Below are 25,120 nucleotides of genomic sequence, written 5' to 3'. Positions count from 1 at the left end.
TTTGCTCTCCCTCTCTTTGACTTACCTCATCGCAGGCGGAACAACGTGGCTTAAGGGTCTCGGCATGATGCCGGCCGCAGTACATTCGACCATCGCGATGAAAGTATATGAGATCCACCAGCAGCTCACGGCAAATGCAGCATGTAAAACATGCTGGATGCCAACTTGCATTTGGACCTAGTCGCGTGGCAAATACCGCAATATCGCCCGTAGAGATTAGTTCGTCGCACTACAAAAAGAGAAAAGGTTACAAATCTTCAAATGCCTTTCTCTAGACTTCAGCTTTGCTTCACTTACACCATCGCATGGTCTAGCGCTCATCAGCTGTCGCACATTGCCGCGTCCAAGTGCATCACGTTTGCGTTGCGTGGAGAACAGACGCAACTCCTTGCGCTCCTCATCCGTCAGTGAGTGACAGTAACGAACCTGCAGTGACAGAAACTGTTTTTTTGAGTACAGACTCTGGACAGGCAAAATCATATGTTCAAGTGGTTGTTTCCCCCCCGCCCCCCAGTCACCATTTACTCTCTCTAGCCGTGGGCTGTGAAGAACGAGAACAACAACAACAACAGCTTCAAGTGATCTTTCCAAGAAACAGCAGGCGGAGATCAGACAAACTAAAGTTAAAAAATAAGAAGGAAGAGGTGGAGGAGAACCAAGACAAAAAATTGGAAGCTGGCAGCATATATGTATAAAGAGCTGAAACGGTAGCCGGTAGTCAAGGCTGCCCATCAACGCGTCTCCTCCCAGTCCCAGTCCCAGCCAAGTCCCAGTTTCAATCCTCCCAGTCGCCGTTGCAGCCCAGTCCCAGTCATTGCGGTCAGCACCTCGTTTCGTCTCGTTTGTGTGTTGTATGCAAATTTTCTTTTCTGTTTTTTGTTTTGTTTGTTGGACTTGGAATTTTTCGGGCACAGTTTTCTGTACTCGTTAGGCTTGGGCCAACCCCCAGCATTTTCCCTCAGTTGGTTAACTGATATATCTGGGAATCCGCTCAACTTGGGTTTTTGGTTTTTGTGTTTTTTTCGGTTTATTTTTGTGGTTTTTTTTTTCTTCTTCTGTTTTTGTTTAGTCTGCCTTTTTCCAGTTCAGTTAGTTGCACTTGTTTCCTTGATTAATTAAAGGAAGTGTACGTGTGTGAGGGTGTGGATATGTATGTGTGTGTGTGTGTGTAGACTATACGATTGTGTGGGAAATATCGCTTTGTCAATTTGACTTTGAAATGTCATAGTCGTAATTCAATCGCGATAAGACATACACACAGTACTCCAAACATTTGAATAAATGCCATGAAAATTGACAGGCCTAAGAGTCATGAACGTAGTCTGAAGAGGGCAAAAGTAAGTAAATTGAAAAAAGGCAACATGAAAGCTCCCAAAGAGGATTGGAATTGAAACTAATAGCAGTCCTTTTCCAAAAAAAACCAAAAAAAATTAATCCAGTCTTAAGTTTATTTACTCCTCAGAATGTCTTTTTTAGACATCTTCGATTAAAAATATATATTTTATTCTCAATTGTCTTAACTTCTTAAAAGTTGTTTAATTTTAGCGAGGTCTTGTCTTGCTATTTGTCGTTAATCTATTGGCTATTCAATTAAATTTTCCCTTTTCAGGATAAATAATTATAAAAAAGGATATTTTGAAAGTATGGCTCCCAAAGGCTTGCTAAGTTTTGTCTTACCTAACTTGAAGAACTGATTGATGTTAAGTTTAAAAAATTAAATCATTTATATGATTTACAAAGTTGAAAAAGGATCTCTCGTTTAACATGGCTTTTTTTCTACATTATTATTGAATTTTCCAATAAGGATAATTTTGTTTTTATAAGGATAATTAAAGATAACCCGAAAACTATTTCACTGAACTAACTTATGCCCCTGGTGGGGCTACGCCCCTGTTTTAAGTTCCCATATCCCAGGGGGGATTTCGGTTAAACTCACCTCGTTATCATGCGGCGGAAGTTGATGCAGCAATTGTCGCACACGATACTGTTCGCCTGGACTGTTGACGTATGGCACTTTGTCGTCGGGTATTTGCGAGAAATACAAACGAACCTGTGTGTGTTGGGGAGAATAAAAAAAGAGAAAATACAGTTTAAAGAGTTTTGAAAAAGAGATTCTGGTTAGATTTAGGCTCACAGCAGGTTTGAGATTACTTTTTTTTTCTTCGTTTCTCGTTTCTCCTCTCGCTCTCTGACTCTTTTTTTTTTTGTTATTTTATTTTTTTGCGAATTCTTGGGTTAAAAGGTGCACAACGTGCTAGGCGGCAACTTTATTGGCCACGTTTTTTTGTTGTTGCCTTTTCTTTCATTTTTTTTGAGCTTAACTGAGTAGAACTACTGACAGACACATGGCTAACGTTCAATTCCCGGAAAATAAATTTTTGCAATACTGTTTGATGGGCAGCTCAAAAAAAGAAGAAGAGTTGACCTCTGCAAAAAGCGAGCCAAAAAAAAAGGATGCCATTTCCCCACTTTGCGAAAAAGATTGTGAAAGATTTATTTGGCATTGTCGCATATTTTACGCGAATAATTTATGAGTTCGCCTGCCTGCGAGTCGGGGGAAAATAATTGAAAAAAGGCGAAAATAGGGAAACCCCAAATACGCGAAAGCCGTGACCATAAAAGTCAAAGTCAAATTCAAATTGAGAAATGGCCAACGGATAGTCAAAGAGGACGAGAACTTTCATTAGCGCCATCTGAGTCCCAACAGGGTTTTTGTGAGCAGCAGGAGACAGGAGGAGAGTGGCCAAGCGATAGTGGCTGAGACTCTTTGCACTTAATAGCCGCCAGCTTGACTTGGCCGACTGATTTACGGCCACATCGCGTGTATTTATATGCAACTAGCTGCAAGTGACAAACTGACAAACTAAACCACAATAACTCAAGTATTTTGCCTTATCGCCATACCACAAATTTTCAAAACCTTCTGGCCTCTGGCTTAATGAGAGGGAAACTTACCTGATCAGGTCTCAGGCCAGGCGGTACCCAGGTGTATTCTTCCAGGGCACAACCACTGTCATCATCCGAATGCGATTGCCGTTGCATATCCATATGTGGGCCGGCTAGAAATGGTGCAGCATGTGCTGATGTACCACCTGGATGCGGATGAGGATGATGCGAATGCGAATGATGTGGAGGATGATGTGGATGCATCATTAGGGATGGTGGCGACGGTGTTGATAGCGCTGGCGATAACTGATGAGGTCCATGCTGTGGCTGCGTATTGGAATACTTGGGTGAATACTGTGAAGGAGCTCCTTGTCCAAGTCCAGGTCCAGGTCCCACACCCACCACACCCATTCCAGCAACTGGGGGCAATTGCTGGTGATGTGGAGGCAGATATTGCTGATGTCTTTGCAGGGGCAACGGCGAGGTTGGCAACAATCCCGCATTTTGTCCACCGCCATACAAAGCACTAGCCGAAGAGCTGCTGGGCAAGCCCAAACTACCTCCCAATGCCGAGGTGGGTGGAGGTGCTGCTGCTGCTGCTGCTGATGGCAATCCTTGGCTATTGGGCGCAAAATGCCTGGGCAATGTGGGTATCTTCTGCAGATAGGAAATCTGCGTCAAAGGTGTCCGGCTGATGGGTCTGCAATGGAGCGAAGAGAACAAACATATATTTTTAGTTCGTTATAAACCTGTGACTAATTCGAAACTTCAATTAAAAAATTTTCATGATTTCGTGCGGGGTTAAAAGTGTTGCACACAGAAATTATAAACCGCATTTTCATTTACAAATGGTGGACTCTGTTTTTTTATTTTTTCGCTCTCTATGCGATTCCTTTGTAATTTGCGTTGGATTTATGCGGTTTTTCACTTCCCGCCGAAACAAGCTGTCAATTTTTAGTTTGGCTTTTCAGGCGACGCAGCAAAAAAACCCCAACCGAAATAAAATATATAAAAAGTTGCAGAAAAAAGGATTCAGGATGTGTTTTTTTGTTTTTTTTTGCCCCCAGTAAACGTCAAAATGGAAATATACGCTTCATGGCATTTACACAAACAAATCGACAGCATTCTGAATGTTGTTGTTTGTCTGATAAATATATATATATATATATATACATACATACATACGTATGTATTGTTGTTGTTGAAGTCTGCTTTTTCATTTCATTTTATATATATTTTTTCTCCTGGGCCCGCAGGGCTGTCGCTCTTGTCATTTTGACTATAGACTGACATTGTTATCCTAGCTAAAGTACCCTATAAGCAATTTTAACGAGTACATTGCCAATTGATTGTTAGTTGGTTCTAGTAGGCTGATAAACGACTTTCAGATCGTAAACGATATGTAAGAGGGCAAATTGCTATTGCTTTCTCTATTCTATAAATGCAAGAAAAGATGTTTGGGCGAAGGACTTAAAATAAATACATATTTCAGCATTGAATGAAGCAGCAAAGCAGGAAAAACTCAGGTCAATAAAATAATGGTAATCTGACAAATAAGTTAACTACTTTTAAAAGTGCTAGGACACTGACTTATGTATGTAAATATCAATATTAGTAGCAATTGCTTAATCCAGTAGTCTAATTACTAATTACTAATTAAGTTCATTCTGTTAATCACTCTCTGAGCAATTTACATTCTACTTCTAATTCTTTTAATTGGACTTGAAAAATTTCTATTACTTGTAAGTTCAATCGGATTAATGAACATTGTAGGTGTTGATCCTCGCCCACGTACGCGTTTGCCGCGCCCAGATGCAATGCTATTTGAATAATAAGAGGGAATACAGAGAGAAAAAATTGTACAATGTTTAATGTACGTGATAAAACGGAACAGAAACAGACAGGAAAGTTAAAGGAGTCTAGTGGAATTGATATTGCGATCCCTGCTTAAGCCTTTGTGGCTTTGAGCCAATAGGAAAAACGACTTTTGAAGAAATTCAACTTTAACCACATAATCTATTAAACCATACTTAACACCCGATGTTTCACTTCAAACCGTCTTATTTAAAAAGCCATATCGAGATCGTTTCAGATTGATCTCAGTTTAATATAGTCATGAGTCAGTAATTAAAGGTTTCAATTTGTGTGTAAGAACTGAATTGCAGTCTTAGTTTATTTAGATTTCAGTGTAGGGCATTCATGAGTAGGCAATGTTGGACAGGTTTTACAAGGCATACGCACCATTTCATGGCCTTTTTTTTTGTGCTGTGTGCTGTGTTTGTTGCTGTTGTACCTATCAAAGGATAACTGTGCATTGTCTACTCATATGTAACTGTGACTCTGAATGTGGCTACCACTATGGGGCGTGGTGGGAGGATTGGAGGGCGTTGCCAACTCCGATTGCGATTGCGAGTTGAAGTTTAAGGCTTGGAGTTGGAGTTCATGCGGGCGTTTTATCAAAACAATGTGTAGTCCGCCCTTTTGTTGTTTTTAACCAGTGCGAATTCCTGTCCACAGTTTCATTTTTTGTTCTGACTCTTTTTTTCCCTGTCAGTTGTTCTCTCAGTAAGGGATATCCGCTTTAATGTTTGGTAATTCCCCGATTCTAGTTGATTTTTTGCAGTATTTTTTGTTTGTTTGAGGGGGGGTGATGTGTCAATACTCTAGCGGTTAGGCCACAGCAAATTAATTGACTAGATTTTTGTCGTTTAGCTGCAACTATTGACATTTTGGGAATATTTAGGTACGAAATTTTGTTATTTGTTTGGCGTGGGACTCGGATTGGGGAATGGGAGGAACTGGTAGAGTACAAATGCACGTGCATTTCAGCAAGCTCAGCTGGATACAGCGAAATAGAGTAGAGCCCGCCACAAAAGTGTTGGCTGCTGTCAAATCAGCTGCATTCAAACTCAAATTACCAGGCCAAACAAATGGCTCCAACTGTGGCGGGAACCGGCACTCCAACTCCAACTTCAATTCCCAACTCCAACTGTTCCACTAAATGAAAAGCAAACCGAAAAATAAAGAAGGAAAACCAAAATTTTTGCTACTCCCATGGAGGAAGAAAAAGGAGGTGAGGCTCCAGAGAGTCAAGTCTACAAGCCTACAAGTCTGCTGGCTCTGTGCTGAATTTATTGTGCGGTCCGACCTGCATTTTCTTTTCTTTTTTTTTCCTCTATTTGTAATTTACAAATTTATTGTCTGACTGCAACGAATTGCGTAAAATTGCGCACGGCAAATTGTGTGGCAAGTTTCAATTTTGGTTGGTTGACTTTATCAAGTCATTTTTGTTTTGTCGTCGAGTGGAGTGTTTGGCAAGAAAATGGAAAGTGGGCAGCTGTTGTTACCTCTTCGGGGTACGGCTTCAGGGTTCAGGTTCAGTTTAAGTCGTTGACCCAGAACAGGTTTCATTAAATATATAGAGATATGTATATAGGCAGATATGCAAGCTAGGTCCCTCTTTGTTTCCTTCCTTGCTTCCTTACTTCTTGACTCTTTATTCCGTCTTTTGTGTGGTGGAAACTAGTCCACCTAAAAGTGTTGGCCCATTGATGAACCGCAAAAAGGCCTTCTTCATTTTTGTTTTGTGTTGTTTTTTCTTTCTTTTGCAGCTGCCATTTGCTTGGGTGTCAAGATCGCTTACAAGTGCCTATATTTAGGATCATTTTATCTGTCGCTTGGCATCGCTCTAGCCAAATGAATGATCATTATGCGACTGAAGCGTTGACAAATTGCAAAAAGCGGGAGGTAAAAAACAAAATACCAAAGCGATGAGCGACGTCTCAATGGTAAGCCGTAGACGCTTGATGGCTTTGAAAATGGCTAAGATGGTGGGGCAGATTGAGCACAATAATGGGTTCATGCCAGGTTTCATCTCTTCTTCCTAAGCAAATCACCTTTAGTCTGCGGTTTCTTCGGGTTTTTTCTTACCTTACATTTTGGGAGTCATTTGTGTGATTTTGGGTTAATGAACGAAAACAAAAACTCAAGGCGAAAGTTAAAAATAAAAAACACACTGGGTAAGGGAAATTTTCGAAATTGAAATACAAATGTTTGCGAAAGAAAACAAAAACATAAAGTGAACATTTTTTGGTAAAATTTCCAAAACATTCTTCATATTATTTATTTGTAGATCTGTTTTTTTTTGATCGATTCCCAACGAAAGTCAGTTTCATTTCCAAATCGCTTTTAAAATGGAAATTGAAAAACTAATTCACTGATCAACACGCAAACGATCTAAGAGCCAATGAAATGGACAGTATCAATTTCGATCCCAACCAATTTATGCAAAAGTTGGAAAACCTTCTTGGAAAAAACGATAGATGAAAAACAATTTGGTATATAATTTCAATTTATGCTAATTTCGTTTTTATTCTGAATAAGTTTTAACGATTTCAAATGTTTCATAGTCGACAAGTGTTATTTAGTTTGATCATTGATAATTCTGTTTAGTTTTTAATGGCTAAAAAGAATTTTGTATGAATTTTCCCTAAGGCATATTTCACAAGCATTTTATCCTTATAATCTATAAACTTAACTTAAAGTTCTTTGCAGTAGTCATCTTCTAATTAGAAAATGTAGGAAAATTGTATTAGCAAATACAGTTTTTAGTTCTTTTGTTTTTGTGGCAAAGGGTGGTCGATGATGTTTTGAGTTGTGTCTCTCAACATCGACTGGTGGCCCATAAAATGTTCCACCTTCATTTCTGCTTCAGACTCACACAGTTTGCTCTGCTTGAACTGATGGGGGAAAGGAAGAAGTGTGGGGTTTTTTGTTTTAGTTAGTGAGTTTTACGATGTCTCTCAGCTGGCTCATAATTATAAGACAGGACTAGAAAACTGCTTTGTGTCCACTCCCTTGGTGTTGTGTCTCTCTTATGTTTTTTCTTTATTGTTTTACGAGCAAACAGGACAACAACAACTACAATAATACGAACAACAACAGACGAAACGAAAGAAAAAAAAAAGAAACTGGAGGAGGGCAAAAGAAAATGGAAAGAAAACTTTATTAAAAACTAGAGACAAGCTCAGGCCAGTCATAAACGATTTTTGAATTGTCAATAAAAATTGCACACGTAGACAAGAGCAACCAGTAAGCCAGTGAGCCAGCCATCCCACCTACCAGTCAACGAAACGTTCATTCAACCGACCAACTGGGATGTCTTTTTCTTGTTCTTGTTTGAGTTTTTTTTTTGTTTGTTTGTTGCTCTCTGCTGTCAACATGACATTTGGCGTGTTGACATTTTTATTGACTTTGGCATTTTTGCCACAGCCTGAAAGTTGATTAAGAACGTCTCATATCTAGCTGCCATTCTATTCTGTGTGTGTGTGTGTGTGGTCATTTCTATTTGTGTCCCTATGTACATATGTGTATGTATATTGCTCATACGCCAAGTGGTACTAATTGCTTTAAAGCATAGGTTAACTGTACCTATGAGAAAGTCGCGCATAAGTGAAATAATTGCATAATTTTCACACAAACCGAACAGTGTGTAGAATCAAGGGAAGAGTGAACAAATTGTTTACTTATCTTTTGGTAACAACAACTGCACACAAAGAAAAGAAGAACTAAACCAATTAATGTTTGGGGCGGGCAGCAACATTTTGCAGGCGGCAAATATGTTGCTGCAACATTTTCCCCCCATCTCATTCTGTCTTGCTTGCTCTGTCTCTCTGCTAACGGGCAGGAAAATTGTTTTGTGAGCGTGCAAATTTTCACAGCTGCAACAAATGCAGCAACAACGGCAACAACAACAACAACAACTATGCAAGCAATTTGTGTGCTAAGCGGCAAACATCGAAGCGAAACACTTGAGACACCACCAAAGCATTGAGAGAGTGTGTGTGTGTGTGTGTGTGTGACTGCATTTAGCTGGAAAACAAAAGCAGGTTTTGCTTTTTTTCATCATGCAGAAAGAGAACCTTAGAAAACTTGGCTACTACCAGCAACTTGGCTGAAGAAGAGAAATTGCATCATCAATGCAAATTTTGCAAGCGCTAAATGATTACTTCTTCTCCATCTGCAAACTCCATCTCAATTTCCCCATCTCTTTTTTCTTTTCTCTCCTTTCCTTTTGTGTTTTAGGGTAATTGATTCCGTCTATTAATTTGTTCACTGCTCTTTCTCCTATATGGTCAAGCAAGTTCTAATTAATTTCTAACTTGTTGTAAATTCATCAACTAAAATTAAACAAAAAATTGTTGTAAACGAAAAGGAGAAAAATGCGTTTTACTTCGCCCACCAGGTTGTCTTTTCCTTTTCCCTCACACTCTTTGTCTTTTGGTGATGGGTCTATATATATGTATATATATGAGTGTTTTGTGTGGCTGTGTGTGTGTTCTACAGCTCCAAGTTCCAAGTGCCAGCCTACGGCATTCATCTTCTATCTCCAGACGAGATGCTGTTCTGTTCTGTTCTGTTCAGTTCTTTAGCTGCTTCTGCGGTCGTTGTCTTTGGTCTATGAACTTGTTTCTCTTTTCTTTTCTCTTCTTTTTTCACGTAGTTTTTAATTGAAGCCATGTCTTTGGGTTTCTTTAAATACACTTGCAAGTGTAAGGGTATATTAGTTAAACTAGATTAGAGGTTAATCCTTTGCAATTAAACTATCAGTATATACGATCGGATGAAAGCATCAAGATTGCAAGGAAATATAATAGATCTGTAATTGAAACGATTTATAGAGAGTTCTTAAAGAACCTTAACAACATTTGCTTCTTGTTACAGAGTTTTAGAATAACTCTTCAAAATCAATTGATTTTCTAGTTACCTTTAGTTGCAAATACAGGTTGAACTTCTTAGTAGAGCTCGATCTTAATCCGTTGTATATTATGTAAATCAACATTTATTCAACATAAAGTTTACTATATGAAATTTAAAAGCGACCTTAAAAAATTTTTGTATACTTTTAGTTAGAGAACTTACTTAACTTTGTTATTTCAAATGACCTAATTCAGCACATTATTCAAGTCGGAATAGAAGACATACAATAGTTCTTTCTATGGATGATTTAGAACTTAATTTTGAAGATTCATCAAAAATCTTAGACACTAATACGACATATTATATCCATGTGTGTATATTTTATATAGTCGATGAGTTTTCTTGGTATAATTGCCAGATCTTAATAAGATTGTTATTGCCATATATATCATTTGTTGGTGTTACTTTATTTAGCAAACATTTTCCTAACATTGAAGATTCGTGTTCTATTTATCCATCAGAAACTCAAAGTTCTTTATGACTATCTTTCAGGGTATAAAAACTACGACTTAGCCAAAGATATTCCCATCCCCTATGATTATTTTCATGCTTTGCGGTTGCTTCGATTTTTGTATAAAGAATTTATGTATTCTATATACACACATTGTGTGGAGTCTCTCTCGGCTGAGGTGATTATGCTCAATTTTGTTTTTGACCATAATTACATTTTTTCTTTCATTTGTTTCTTTGTCTTTTTATGATTCGCATCCGTTAGGTCGTTGATTTTTTTTTCATTCAAAGAGATTTTTTTTTTGGTAAACAAATTGGCATTGATTGATTTTTTTGTTTAAATGGTGTCCATAAGGAATTGTTCAAAAACGATTTTGGCCAAAACTGAAGTACCCAATTGGAGTAGGCATTTCGATATTTTTGATTTGTTCAAGATAGTTTTATGAAGATAAATGTAAATATTAAATAGATGGAAAACGTTATGGTCATATTCTAGAGCCATAAATCATGGACTTTATCCGAAAGGCGAACAAAATTACTAAATTCTGTAGACAAAGTCTAATTAATAATGGCATTGGCTGGGGCTAAATTTGATTTATGTGACTTGCATCTCAACAAAACTGTTCGCAAATTAACCGTAATAAAAGTAACTTCAATTGCTGCTGCTGTTGCTGCATTTTCCCAGAGATTCCCGTGCAAGTTTTGCTGCCGGTTTTGATTTATGGTCGACTGCAATTGGAATCTAATTTCTTGGCCATTAACAAAACTAGCAACAACAACGACATAATCCCAACAACAACAGCATCGCTTCTTCTGCCTACGCAGCATGAAATCGGAGCTGGAGCTCAGATTGGAGTTAGAACAAGAAGCTGGTGCTCCTCCAACGGTTTTTGGTGTTCCCTCTTTTGGCTGAATTGAGCCAGAAGCCGAATTTTTTTGTAGGTTTTTTGGCAAATGTTGACAAAGGCAACGGTAAACTTTTGGACATTTGCATTTTTTTTTTCTGTATTTTGCTCTAACTGTTTTTCTTTTACTTCTTCCACATCATGTATTGCCTTGTTGACAAACCTTTCAAACATGGCACAAATAATTAGCTGCTAATTGCTTTTTCATGAATGGCCAACAGTTAAATGATGCAGCATAAAGAATGACGTTCGAGTATTCCAAGGAATTTACACCTTAATGATTTGTCCCCAAACGGATGCAGCTTTTATTTATTTGCCAATCATGCCTGGCGACAGCCTGATGGGATATAAGATTGAATGGTAATGTATTCAGGTTTATATCAGGGATAAATCTTCACTAGTTTTTGCATTTAATCTTAGATAAAAAAGGTCGTTAAAACAGAAGAGACTTGTTAACAGTTTTAAACCTTCACTAACCCTTTTGTTTGCTTAGTATAGGACTCAAACTATCAGAAAAGTGAACATGGTAAAAACGAAAGACCACGAACGAAATAATACAAGGGAATTCCATCTATGAGTATAAATTAAGTATAAATTAAGACATTAATTTATTGTACTTACTTAAAACTGTTATTAAGTAGTTGCTGTTACTATTAACCCTAAGTGCTCTTACATCTGTTAAAATATTTTAAGTTATAATATTTCAAATGGTTTAACAACTTTGTTTATTACCAATAACGATGGAAATGAATTGAAAGTAGGTTGAACAAAATGTAAGCTGTAATTCCCAACTAGTTTTATCATTGATGATGTGGTATAGCATTGCAATGTTAGAGTGTTTACTATTTGATATTTGCTCCAATTAATGACCTTGAATCTGATTAATCAAAAAATGCATATACTTATAAGAAGCGTTAAGAGAAATTGGTTAAACACAGAAGAAAATTGATTGTTTCCAACTATTCAAGTATCACGTGCTTCTTGCGTTTAAATTTTAATGGTTTTGCCCTAATAATGAGACAAAGTTAAGATAGGAAGACAAATATAAGAAATATTTTGACATTAACCACAAATTTGAATCTTCTTTTACTTCGATATGTTTTTTGTTTATTATTATTTACAATTTTATTATGATAAGGAAAACAATTTCTAAAAATACATTTTTTTTATATTTCAAAGGTAACTCGAAAAGTTTTTGTTTATTTAGTTTATTCAATATGTTCGTTTAATTAAAAATATTTGAGTGTGTGTAAAAACCTTGAAATTTAGAAAACAAAAAAGCAAAAAGCTTGCAAAGAGTAAAACATCATCACGAACTAAAAAGATTTGATTACAAACCCAAGCAGCTTGAGTAGATTCTTTTTTCATAGATTTGAGGGTAGAGTGAATCAGATTTGAAGTAGAGAGTCAATTTAAATTGTCGCCTCCAACGATTTTGGCATGCACGACAGGAAACTTGACTGAGAATTGTGTTTACATAAATCTGTCATAATATCGAATCAATCTTAGAACAATGATAACGCGCAAAGCGTTAACATTTTGCCGCCTCCAATCCAATGAAATCAAGAGAGAAAAAAACTTCTTATCTTTATTAGTAGATCGGTCAGGCACTTGGCGCTTGGAGACTCACCTGGGCTCTGGGTACCAGTTTGGAAACCAGCCTTGGCCATCAGTTTTGAGCAAGTTCAAGAAAAGAGTTAACGAGCCAACCAGCCGAGCCCGAGAGATTGAGTCTGAGGCTGGTCATAGGAATGTAAAGAGTGTTAATGCAGGCGAAGGCTGGAATCTTGGGGCACAAAGTAAGTAAATGCCGCGTCGAGTGGCATGCTGGCAATTTAAATGCAAAAAAGAGAGAGAGGGGACCCCCTTCCAGTCGCTTTGCCATCTCTCGGCCTATTCAAAGTGAAGCTGTCAATGAAAATTACGCGCAGTTTTCCAGTAGATGGCAATAAATTTATTGGCCTAAGTGCGTTAAATGTTTAATTAATTAGATGGAGATGAAAATGCAAAATGGAAATGATTTGTAGTCTAAGGAATTTGTATTTATCGAGGTCCTTTGTTCTCTGTCTGTCAGTCAAGTGTCGACTTTTGGAAGTCGAGTATCTAACCCAAAACTACGCACTTGTTGTGATATATCTGTATCTCTTTAGCCCTGGATCCATAACGAATTACATTTATGCTCTGGCATTTAATGTATGGTGGGCGAGGGGCGATGACTGAAACTGATTTCAATTTCAAAACTCTCGACTCGACTCTTTCTTTTTTGACATTTTGACAGCGGCTTAAAAACGCTTGAAGTTAAATCTCTTTTTTGTTTTCTTTTTTATTTTATGTGGTACCGGTAACCATTATCGGTTGTTCAAAATCATGCTCAAATACAAAACGAAGTAAAAAACTGAAAGACAAAAATAAGGAAGACAAAAATAAAATCATATTTTATCGCCTTGCATAAATAAATCACAGAGGTGGGTTGTGAGTTAATTGTTGTTGCTGTTGTTGTCGCTGCTAAAGTTGTTGCAAATGTTGTTGTAGTCTCGCACTTGCCTGGCGCCTGTCTGCCATCCACCATGAGTTGTGTTGATGCCACAATCTGGCCAATTGTCTGGCCAAGAGTCATACCAAACACACACACTTAGTGAGCGAGAGAAGAGTTTTCCAGCATTTTATGTTGTAGTTGTTGTTGTTGTTGTCGCAGTTGTTGTAATTAAGTTGCATCTGAGCAAAGCGAATGGCATTTGCCTTGCCACGCCCCAAACGCATTTGTCAGCTGCTTCTGCAACAACAACAACAACAACACACAGGCAACAACTCTTTTGCCAAGTGCCCTTAATGGCTTTGTTAATTAAAACCAAAATCAATATGAATGTTCCGCAGAGATCTTACAAACAAATGACTGTGTGTTGGCAAATTTATGTGGCAAATGGGAAAGATGGAATAACGCATAGAATATCCATTGAATGTCATTACATGATTAATATGCCATAAGACAATTTAATTGGGTGGAGATAAAAAACCATAATTAAATGAATAATTGAGTTCTTAACATGACTTAAAACCATTTTTAGTCGACGATTCCCGAAACAAACAAAAAAGAGGCGGAAAATGTTCAATATGTTTTATCTTATATATCAATATATTATAATCAGATATGACTTGACGGAGTTTGAGTTTATACTTAAATAAGTATAAACATATTCTTCTAAATCACATAGAAATTGTGTTTTAATGGAATGTGATTACCATTGTAAGTACATTAACCATTCAACTACTCAAACTCTTTTTAAACAAATTGCAATTTCCTGTGTGGGGTTTTGTTTTAATTGTCCTTTTTGTAGTTTATGGGCGCATTAAAAACTAAATTGAATTTAAATTAAAGTTAAATAAAAACTGAAGAATTTCTCTATAGTAAGTTAAAGTATTCATTTCAATATCCTCTTATTTAATGAATAGACTTTTCCCAATTTGTTTCAGGGTTTCAAGTAAAGTTGTTGCCCTTTAAATTCCATCGTAAGGATCGAAGGATATAAAATTTTATTATACCTAAAGAAATTTGTGTTGTACATATTTGTTGTTTTTCAAAATAGCTACCTGCCGAACAAGTCGTAAATGTCCCGAATAGAAACGCCCCATAGAGCATTAAAATTGTGGAGAGATAGAAAGGGGTCGGAGTGGTGGAGTTGGAATGGGAGATAGTGGATTCGATTTATGCAACTTTCGTTGGTTGCTCACCGAATTGAATGGCAAATGCTTAGACACAAGCTGAACACAGAGTTAATTACAAAATGGAGAAACTGACTGGCGCATTGCCTGAATTTAATAACTTCATTAAATAGATGATGGCTGATGGCTGATGCTGCTGCTGCTGCTATTGCTATTGCTGCTGGAGCAATTAAAAGCTTCAACTTCTTTTAAAACCCGATCTTGAACTTGGTTGAAATGATTGTAAAAGAAATATTTTGCACAGTCGTGAAAATTGTTGTTGATTTGCTGGCGGGCTCTAGCTGAATCGCGTGTGGCAAATGGCAAATGGCTACCGGATTGGCTCGAGAGTTGAAGTTGAAGCTGCCTCCTACTTACTTCTACTGCTTGCCATGACAGAACACATCAAAACGGCGTCTGTTATTATTATTAATTATGCTTTGATTGTATATTCTCTGGGAGAGCGAAGAGGAGTCAGAGAAGAAAAAAAAGAGAGCTCCCTGCGTCTGACTGCTATGCTATGTGATATCTTTCCTGTTAGCAGGCCATTTGAATTGCAACCGGGAATCGGTTAGTCAGAACTTGCTCACTAATTTGTAGTTGCCAAAGTTGGGTTCGGTTTTTGTTTTTGTTTCTTTAAATCATCGTCTTCATTATCATCTTGAATCGTTGCCTGGTCAGTCAGTTAATTGAGTTGTGCTTTAAGGGCTTTTGCAGCACGCTAGTTTGTTGCCTAAGTCTTTTGTTTTCAACATTTTTGCATACTAAATCATAGAAAGAGTCGAGTCGAGACCCAGAGTCTAGGAACCATTTGAGAGACCCTTTTATGCCTATACCGCAAAAAGGAAATGTCATGAGCCGGGAAAACAATCGCCTTGGTATCAGCCAGCGCCCATATTTCATAAGCTGGCTGCCAAATCGAAAAAAATACAATAACTTAGGGCCGATATTTGCATGGCATTATGCAAAATCATGACATGGACCCAAAAGCATTGCAGAGCAGACCAGAGCAAGAGAGAGAGAGAGAAAACAGCGTGAGGAGAAAAACTGCGGCTGCTGCCTTCATGTTTATGTTAAAAGATCGTCGTTGCTTAAAAGAAAAAGACAGTCCGACAGACAAGCGGACGGGTAGACAGACAGATAGGCCGGCAGGCAGGCAGGACAGACAGACAGACAGACAGACAAGACACTCACAAACACACACGGAAAAGAGGGCCCTGGTAAATCACACTTTGGCAGTTGTCGAGGCAAACACGGCGTATGCGTAACCTGAGATGGCGTTGGAAAGCAAGCCTCCAATCGAGGTGGAGTCTATATCGATGTCTCTGCATATATGCATCTCTTGTGAGTGATGCGTAAAGGCAAACGGCAACGCAATGCAATGCAGCGAATCGAAAGCCTGGCAGCCAGCCAAGCGACACACAGCTAACTGCACAGTGGCTTCAATTTTGCATATATGTACGACAATTCAATGTGTGATAAATGAGTAGAAACTAACTCAAACTCATCTAAGCGGGTAAAAACTATTTGAAATTTTGATATTTTATTTACCTTTTAGATAAATTCAATACAGATATCAGGACTTTGGAATCCTGAACCTCTAAATAATCTTCAAGCGACTATAGAAAGCCTATTTTTGCTTGGACTATCACTTGTGAACTCCAGTAATCATTAAAATTAAATACAAAAGTCAATTAGAGGGTCTTTATTTTTTGTTTTCTTTCTCTTTGGTTTTTAAAAAGTTCGCCTAACACTTTCAATTTTCTTGAGATATTTGCACATAGTTAACCCACTGTATGATGGTTTCAATTTCAAGCGGCTCAGACAAGAACAAGTTGGCCAAGTATTTGCTGATGTTGTTGTTTTTGTTGTTGGTGCGGTCGAAGTTAGTTGCGTGTGCATTTTGCGGTTTGCCTTTGCAGAACACGCAATGTGTGTTCATTGACTTCTTCTTTACGAAGTTGGCTGCCAACTTGCGCAACAAGTTGCTGCCGCTGCACTGACGATGCTGTTGGTGATCTTCTGGCAAAGACTCGGTTGCTTGTGTGCTTCTGCTTGGGGTAATCAATCATTGTGCGGCATGTGGCCCAGGGGCAAGGCAACAACAAAAACAGCAACAACAACATAAAACTTATGCATTTAAATTGTCAGCGCACGAGACCAACAAAAATTGCAACTGACAAATGAACAGGCTAAAAATTACTCACTCATTTGACTCCTGCTGGGCTGATGCTGCCGTTGCCGTTGCGATTGCTCCACTTGCCACTTCCGTTGCGGATGAGCTGTCCAGCTCATTGAAAGTGAAACTGATATCATGAGGATCCTTAAACGGCTTCATGCTGCGCGGTAAACTGCGTTGGCGCAGGCTTAAATTCAAAAACTGTAAGTCACTGGCAGTCAGAGGGTGCAATTGCTGGGCTGGTTGCGTCGGCGTCTTCGATGTAATTCGAGCAGGCGGCAATGGTGGCGGGCAGGGACGTTGCTTGGGCGGCAAAGCGGGCTTTGGTGGTTCATCTTCATGCTCAATAATCTCCAATACCTGAGCCGTGGCATCCGTTTCCAAATGAAGATTATAGAATTTAGCTAGATTTTCGGTGGCTTCGCTGGAATTGTATTGCTTTCCCCTAATAACCAGATCACCCAAATGATCGGCATCGATGCCAAAGAGAAAGGGATCATCGAGCACAGTTACCTTGGCCTTGGGCTTAACAGTGGGCTCTGTTTCCATGCTGGGCTTGACTGGAGTTTTATCCTTGTGCGATTGTTTGGCCTCTCCTTTTTTACCCTGGACTCGCAGCGATCGCAATAACTTTTTACTACGCCGTGGCGATGAAGAGGAGAGTGGAAATAGAGGGCGTACTGTGCCACCTCCGCCACCGCCTCCGCCGCTACTACTGCTGCCTGTTTGCTGTCCAGTGCCACTATCGCCCAGATCAATGCCATCGTCTGCATCTTCGTTGGCATCTAATTGCCCTGCGATAAAATCATACTCTTCTCCGATCCTCCCACCGCCATCGCCATTCCCATTGCCCGCACTGTTGGCATTGTCATTTTCCTGATTAGCCCCGGCCAGGCGCTGTGCCGCTGCCTTGCTATAGAGCTGTCGATAATATTTCTGCTGGTCGCCATACAAAAAGCAGACGCGCCACCATTGTTTGCATGCCAGCAAATTGGCGGTACGTGGCACCACCGCCGGCTCCAAGCTGCCAGTGGCCGTTGCTGTTACTGTGGCTGCTCCTGAAGCTGAAATTGCAGTTGCTACTTGGCCTGGTTGGCCTGTAGCCGCTGCTGCTGCTGTTGCTGTTGCTCCTACCGCTGACAGGCTGCTCATGTTGCTTATTATTATTGTTCTTGGCTTGTAATTATTTTCAGTGGTTTTTGCTGTTCCATTTGCTGTCTTTTCTTGTTAACGATGACATTATTTTTTGTGGGTATTCTCTTCTTTGTAGTTTTTGCAGTTTCTTTTTTTCTTATTTTTGCTTTAGATTGTTGGTCAAAATTTATTTTGGCTTATATTTTAACTCTTTTTTTTCTAGGCCAACAACAATTTCCCTTGGTTTACTTGGTTTAGTTAATATATCTCAGGAATTTTTTAGTTTTACTTTAATTTAAGTTTTCTTGGCTTTGAGAAAATGAACTTTGAAATCTTTTAAAAATCCAGTTTTATCATCTATTAAATAAAACTTTATTACTTGGAAACTTGTTAAAATCTTCAGTCTATCATTGTCTATATGAAGGCAAAGATTTTGAAATTGAAAAAACTTTGCAAACAATTCTCAAATATTTTTAAATAGTTCGGTCAGAAAAGTTCTCTTATAGTGAGTGAAAAATTAAGTCGTCGAACTTTGAATAGAAGTTTTTGGTTTAGTTTTAGATCTAAATATTGAAACATATTAAAAATCAAAGTTTCAAAACTCGAAACCATAAAATTTTAAGGCAATTTTGAATTTATTTCCTTAGTTCAGATCTAAAATTGAAATTGTTTTTTCTATTTCAGGTGGCAATACTTAGTTTGTGTTTGTCAATCAATTAACAAAGTTTAAATAAGTAAATTCCAAAGTTCATTCAAAACTCTCTAGCAACTTGTTCAAGTGTTTTACAAACACTTAAAACTTAAATAGTTGTTAATTTTTGTAGTTTTTTATTTTCATTTTGAATTTTTAGTAATTCTCTTTGTCGGCATAGGCCTAGTTCAAAGGAGTGAAAAAAAATTGCTTTGTCTTTTAATCAATTGCTTAATAATAGGTTTAAGCTTTATTTTCCAACACTTTTCTGTTTTCCATTATCGATTGATTTATTGAAATGCATTTCGTTTATTAATTTTTTCTCAGCTTTCTTTTGCCACAGTTTCTAAAAGCTTTTCATGCCGTACAAACAAAACAACAACAAAGAGACTTGAAAACTTCATTTAATAACTCTTTTGAGAACAAAAGGAAATTTACTTTCACCACAAGTGATCGATTGCCCATAATTTTCCACAACACAAAAGCTCATTTTATATGCATGAAGACGGGAAGATGGAAATGGCCATTTTATTTTTTGTTCCCCACCAAAACACACGGAAGCTTTAACTTCTCGTAAACAAAAAGGAGGAGAAAATCGAATCGAATTTTCACAGTTATGATGTTAAAATTGGCAGTTTTAGCCTTGACTAAGGCAAATAGCAAAACGTACACAAATAGAAAGACTAAAGGGAGAGAGGAAAACATAGAAGGGAGAGGAGATTAGTCACGCCTCTAATAGAGATAACGTAGACACGTAGCAGCAGCGCTAAGTGCAACAGAGGCCAAATGCAACGGCGGCGATGCCCTTGTCAGATAATAATAACTTCATCTTCATCATCATCAGTAGAGGCATCAGCATCACCATCAGCATTAGCTTGCAACGGCAACGGCAGCTGCTGCATCAACTTTGAGTGGTAGCCAAAAGCCTTGGCAGCAATTGCAGCTTAGCCATGTCCATTTCCAGTTGCATCTGCCTCTGCCTCCAGCCCCTGCTGGTCGTGTGTGTGTGTGTGCGAGTCTCTTATGAGTCAAAATGCATTAAGCTGCTTTTAGCTTAGTGCTCTTAGTCTACTTTTGCGGCAAACTAATGGAATTGGAGAGTAAGCATATTTTTGAGGTATTTTCTCATATTGTTTTGAAAAAATAAAGGAATGATGTCAATCAAAAGCCACAGAGAGCTAAAGATATAGTCAGAGGGGGAAGGGTTTTCCGGGAAACTAGTGGCAATGGTATTCCGGTTATTCTCCAAAACCACGCTATACGTGCAACTAATTGAATTATAAACAAGAACAAATGCAATCATAACTGAATGCCCGCCTACATAAACAAACATAACAGTTGGCATTAGCTTCCGGCTAACATACAAAAAAAGAAAAACAACTAAGAAAATTGAAGATGATTTTCCCGCAAAAGGCAACCACACAATAACAAGAACAAGAACAATATAATGTAGTAGTTGTTTTAGTGGTAGTAGAAACCGCAGCACGCGATCTCAAATAGAAGATTTTGCAGTTAGACCGAACTGGCAGCGGGTGTGATTAGAGCACCAATGAGTGGGTAAAGTGGCATTAACAGTGAAGGGGGCGAAGAACCAGTTTTCCTCAAAGGAAAATCAACAGTCTGTCTCTTTTTCTCGTTGGGAGTCGGTTCATGTGATTAAAACGCGATCACACAATAATCATAAAAAGCAAAGCAAAAAAAAAAAAATAGACATAGAAAATGTAGGCCCAACAAAGACTTCCGGCGATTGAAGTTGATGTGTGTGTGTGTGTGTGTGTGTGTGTGTGTGAATGTGGTGTGTATTAGATGAAGCTGCCGCTAGCACCGTTAGTATTTATTGATACATATGCTGGGACATGTGTAAGTGACGCCAAGATCTAGGCGATGTGATCGCCTATGATCGTCGCATAATTTATCAATAAACTAACATAATTTATGTTTGGTAACTAAAGTAAAAATCATGTTGACCCACAGCTAACTGGCTAATTGATTGAAATCGATACAACTAACGGCTGGGCATATATATTGGCAATTTGCATATATTTTGTCTGTTGCCAAATGCAGGAGTCAGTCGTATGATGGCATAAACATCAATCTAAATAGCGATTACCATGGCCTTAGCTAGTTTTCGGTTTTCATTTTTTACGATCACTTTACAAGTTTTCATGTCCTAGGGGGGCTACTATTTTTTTTTTTGCTGCGTGGCAAATGCTAGACAGACAGACAATTAATTTTATTGTTATTTATGCATATTTCTACCACTTTGCCTTTTATGTCTTTCTCATTCTTTCTCTCTCTCTCTCTCTCTATGCTTGTCTTCTTTTGTAGATTGGAGTTTAATTTACACTTGAATGCAGGTTAAAAAGTCAATTGCTTTGTCTTGGTTTACTTTTGTCCATTTATGGTTATTTTTTTCTTTCTCTAATCCCCTTTGTTGGTTCCTGCCCACTTGACAATTTCCTAAGTCGTATTCATAGTGTGACATAGAAAATGGTATTATCAAAACTCATCAAGTAAAAGAGAGAGAGAGACAGACAGAGAGAAGGGGCTACGAGACAGACCCGTTCTTATAGAGTTATCAAGATATTATATTTAGAAAGCCAAGACAACTTCATCATCAAGTATGTAGAACTCTCTGATTGACTGCAACAGAGGTCCAACTGTAAAAGTTTCATAATTCATTATATCTGACATATATATAACCAATATTAACATACATGAGAGAGCTTAGATAAACAATGTATTTAATAATAGGCCCACAATTCTAGAAGTTGTGCTTCAACTTAAAGTTTTTCCAGTTATAACTGTTCGAGAAGATGCTGCTCCCACTTCGACTAATGGATTAACTTGTTTCCAGATCTTATGAGGCAATGATTCTCGAACTATAATTTAAGTATCTTAAGGTTTCTCCCCCCTGATAATTACATAGTTTAGGCTGTTTAAGCTGTCAAACTAGTTTCTATCTTTGGTCTCAACAAAAGAGCCCCGTCTCTCTCTAATGAGGCATTGTCTTGGGTTTGGGGGCGACTCATATTTCACTGGAGTTGATAATAATCTAACGCCTATGAATCAGAGAGAAAGAACACAAAAGTTAATTATTAGGTGGAATGAAAGGCAGGCGTGTTAAATGCCATTTAAATGAAAATTTGTCACTTCAAATGGAAAGTCACAACACTTTTTCTTCCTTAACACACATCTGTCTGGTGTGGGTGTTGAGTGAGTTTTGATTTTTAATTAAAAATGGCAAATCTAATCGCAATTTCAACTGCTAGTCAACTGAAATGGATCGTGTTGAATGTCAAATCCAATCAATATGCAAAAAAAAAAAAAAAAAACAAAACAAAAACAAAATAAATAATAACATGAATGCCAACTAAACTAACGTTTGCTCTATTTTCATGATTTGTTGTTCTTGTTGTCGGTTGATGTTTGTGGTTGTTGTTGTTGTTGCTGATGGTGTTTTTGTGAACCAGTTTTCAGTTTTATCTATTGGCAAAGATGATTTGGTTAGCTAACATAAGCTGACAGCCTGCCAGATAGATTTCGGTAAACTAAATCATTTATCATTTAAAAGCAATCTGAGCACTGAAAACTCATAATCATATGAAATAAAAACTTATAACTTCCTCATTTAAATACTCATAACCATTTTTTTGTTGACTAATTAATTAATGTGGCCATAAAAATGAAAGAAAACACGCACAACTACAACTCTTGAGCTTCTTAGTTTGGCTAATTGGCCAGCCAAGCCCACGGAAACACCAAAGTTGAGCCAAAAACGAGAAACAAAAAAAACAGCGAATGAACATGTGTAAAATGCAAATGATGGGAGGGCATTTATCTTAATTTTCGTTGACATTGAAACAGAAGACTTAAGACACAAACTGCCATATAACTGAAAAAACAAAAGACTTAAGACACAAACTTTTACACAACAGGCAAACTGCCGGTTAGTGACCCATCACGACCCATTCTAGCCTTTTGTTATGCTAACCTAACCCAATCCAACCAATAACTGTAAACAGTTCTGTCTATCCTCAAAAGCAGAAACAAAATTGTTGAGATTTTTTCCTCTTTCAGTTGCTTGCTTCTTCTTTATGGTTTTTCATGCTCTAACAATTGTTGGGGCAGCAACTAACAAATTAACACGCCAATTTTGTTTATTTGAGGCGTCAATTGGGGTTAAGCAGCAAACAGGCAACAGCAGCATCAGCCGCAATAGCAACCAAAAGTGAGGGAGAAAGTTGATGCAGTAGTCTATGGAGATGGCTATAATTGAGCCAACTAGTTGGTTGACTGACCATAAAACACCATCGACTGGTATCAAATTTGTGCTTTTCGATTTGCCTGGCAGCAGCTGCATAATTATGAAGAATTTCTAAATAAAGCCAGTGGCAAAAGGCGGAAAAGTCAATGAAAAAAAAAAGAGCTCGAAAAATTATTATGGTCACAAATTGTTAAGATGGTTTTTGGCCAATACGGAGGCTATATAAAAATATAATATATAATTTTTTTATAACCCGTCTGGAAATTAATTGCCTTGTCAGGCAATTAAAAATCAAAGATAATTTACTCAAATGCCCCCACACACACACACACACACACACACTGCCTCTGACACGGTTGTTTTAGTGGTTTTATCTGTTACTGAGGTTGTTATTGTATCTGCCTGTTGTTGGCCTGGTCAAAAGCTAGCTTGTCAATTGGCTAGCCCACACACACACGCTCACACTCGCCGATACAGATATTTATGTAGTACACAACATATGTAGCCGATTGCCATTGTTGACACATTGCAACCAAAAGGCCATGTTAAGCCAATTTCCAATCTAATTGAGCGATTTTATCATTATACTTGTCCATGGACATATCGATATATTTATGAAGTAACACGATATATGGGATACGATTAGTTTTTCTCCAGCATAACGATTAATTGAAATAGTTTTCAAATTGATTGAAAATCGATTCAATGGATTAGATTAAGATTTCTCCCACATCTGCAATCGATATTTTCTGTCTTGGAAAACCCAAGTTATTTAGTGAAAGCCATAGGACAATTGTTTTGTAATCCACTGTTTGTTTCATTTGCCTTATTTTGCAATAGCTTTTCGTTTGGCTGTTTCTCGAGTTCGGTGAAGCTGTTAGCTTATTTGGTTATGACTTCATTCCTGACGACAAAACGCGCTGCTGCTGCCGTTTCATCTGGTGAAAGTGCACTCAATGTGACCATTAAAAATTTAAAGCCCCAAAATAAATCAAATTTAAGTACTTAAATGCATCAGCTTTATAGTTGGCATACTCTTGCGATAAAAGTATGCTCATTTATGGCAACAAAGGGAATAAAAATGAATGAAATGTATAACTAACATTTTTTAGCACATTCATCAAGTAGAAGAACTATCTCTAGAAAACTATTTGCCTCCACGTTTTTTCTAATTATCGTTTTAATTTTGATGAACTAAATAGTTTTGCATAAATTTCTAGAAATTCTTTTCTATGGGAAACTTTTGAAGTTCGATTAACCATAATTGATATCCAGTGGTTTTACGAACATTCATTAAAATTCCCATGATCGGTGTGAATCTAAAACTGAATCTTTTGGTTATCTGTTATAGCTGCCTACACACACACACAAACACACACAAGAATCAAGAGGTAATACTAGCAACAAATATGCTTTTAGTCCCAGTCCACACCTATCAAATCGGCTTCGAATTTCATTTGAAGTTTTTATGTAAATTTTTTCTTGCTGCTGCTGTTGTTGTGGTTGTTGGCATGAAAAGTTGACAATGTGTAGACAATGGATAGCTGGAGACCTGAGGCTATACACCGTGTTGTTAGCACTTAGCCGGCTCTTAAGTAGAAGTAGCAACTTCACTTCACTTTGGCATCGGCAACACTTTTTGGTCACAACTTTTCGAACACACACATAGAGCGACACTTTTTCAACATACTTTAAGCCATATTTCTTTTTGGATATTTCCTTTTTATTTTTCGAAGTAATTAAATTCAGTTGGGCTTTATTTTGGGCACAAACGGTAATTGACAGATCTGGCGCAAGATAACATGAACCCGACGGCGACCCGATCTCGAAATCGAGCTCCAACTACCACTCCAACACGATTACGATCAATCGTAGTTATGAAGTCAATATTAATGAAGATATTGCCGACACAGGCAACAGGTGTAAACCGTTCACGTTCGCTATCGTTCTCAGACTGAGGCTGAATTCCAAACATGGCTTAAAAGAGTGTGGCTTGCAGTTGGCAGTTACCATCTTGTGTGGATTGTATTTGAGGCGAGAGAGTGTAGACAGCTATATTCACAGAGTGACTAAAAGTAGGCAACAGTTTAGACGACAATTGAAATCGGAAATGTGAGCTGATATGGCAATATAAAATTGATTTAGCTAAT

The 25,120-nt window shown here is 37.9% G+C and overlaps 1 protein-coding gene across 2 annotated transcripts in view; it reads right to left on the bottom strand.

Moving 5' to 3' along the window:
• The window catches only part of pk (prickle), a 64,113-nt gene that overhangs the window by 2,048 nt on the left and 36,945 nt on the right, over nucleotides 1-25,120 (bottom strand). The window contains exons 1-5 of one of the 2 annotated variants that reach the window (XM_068289189.1): nucleotides 16,907-18,327; nucleotides 2,956-3,586; nucleotides 1,937-2,050; nucleotides 298-426; nucleotides 26-229 (exon numbers count right to left, since the gene is read on the bottom strand). In XM_068289189.1, the coding sequence (XP_068145290.1) occupies nucleotides 26-229; nucleotides 298-426; nucleotides 1,937-2,050; nucleotides 2,956-3,586; nucleotides 16,907-18,030 (2,202 nt within the window). In that variant the 5' untranslated portion in view covers nucleotides 18,031-18,327. Of the gene's footprint in view, nucleotides 1-25; nucleotides 230-297; nucleotides 427-1,936; nucleotides 2,051-2,955; nucleotides 3,587-16,906; nucleotides 18,328-25,120 lie in introns of those variants that run through there. The other variant, XM_068289190.1, reaches the window with a different exon arrangement.

Source organism: Drosophila tropicalis, unplaced genomic scaffold, assembly GCF_018151085.1.
Source record: "Drosophila tropicalis isolate 14030-0801.00 unplaced genomic scaffold, ASM1815108v1 contig_593, whole genome shotgun sequence".
NCBI classification, from domain to species: Eukaryota; Metazoa; Arthropoda; class Insecta; order Diptera; family Drosophilidae; genus Drosophila; species Drosophila tropicalis.
This window is presented reverse-complemented; position numbering and strand designations above follow the sequence as displayed.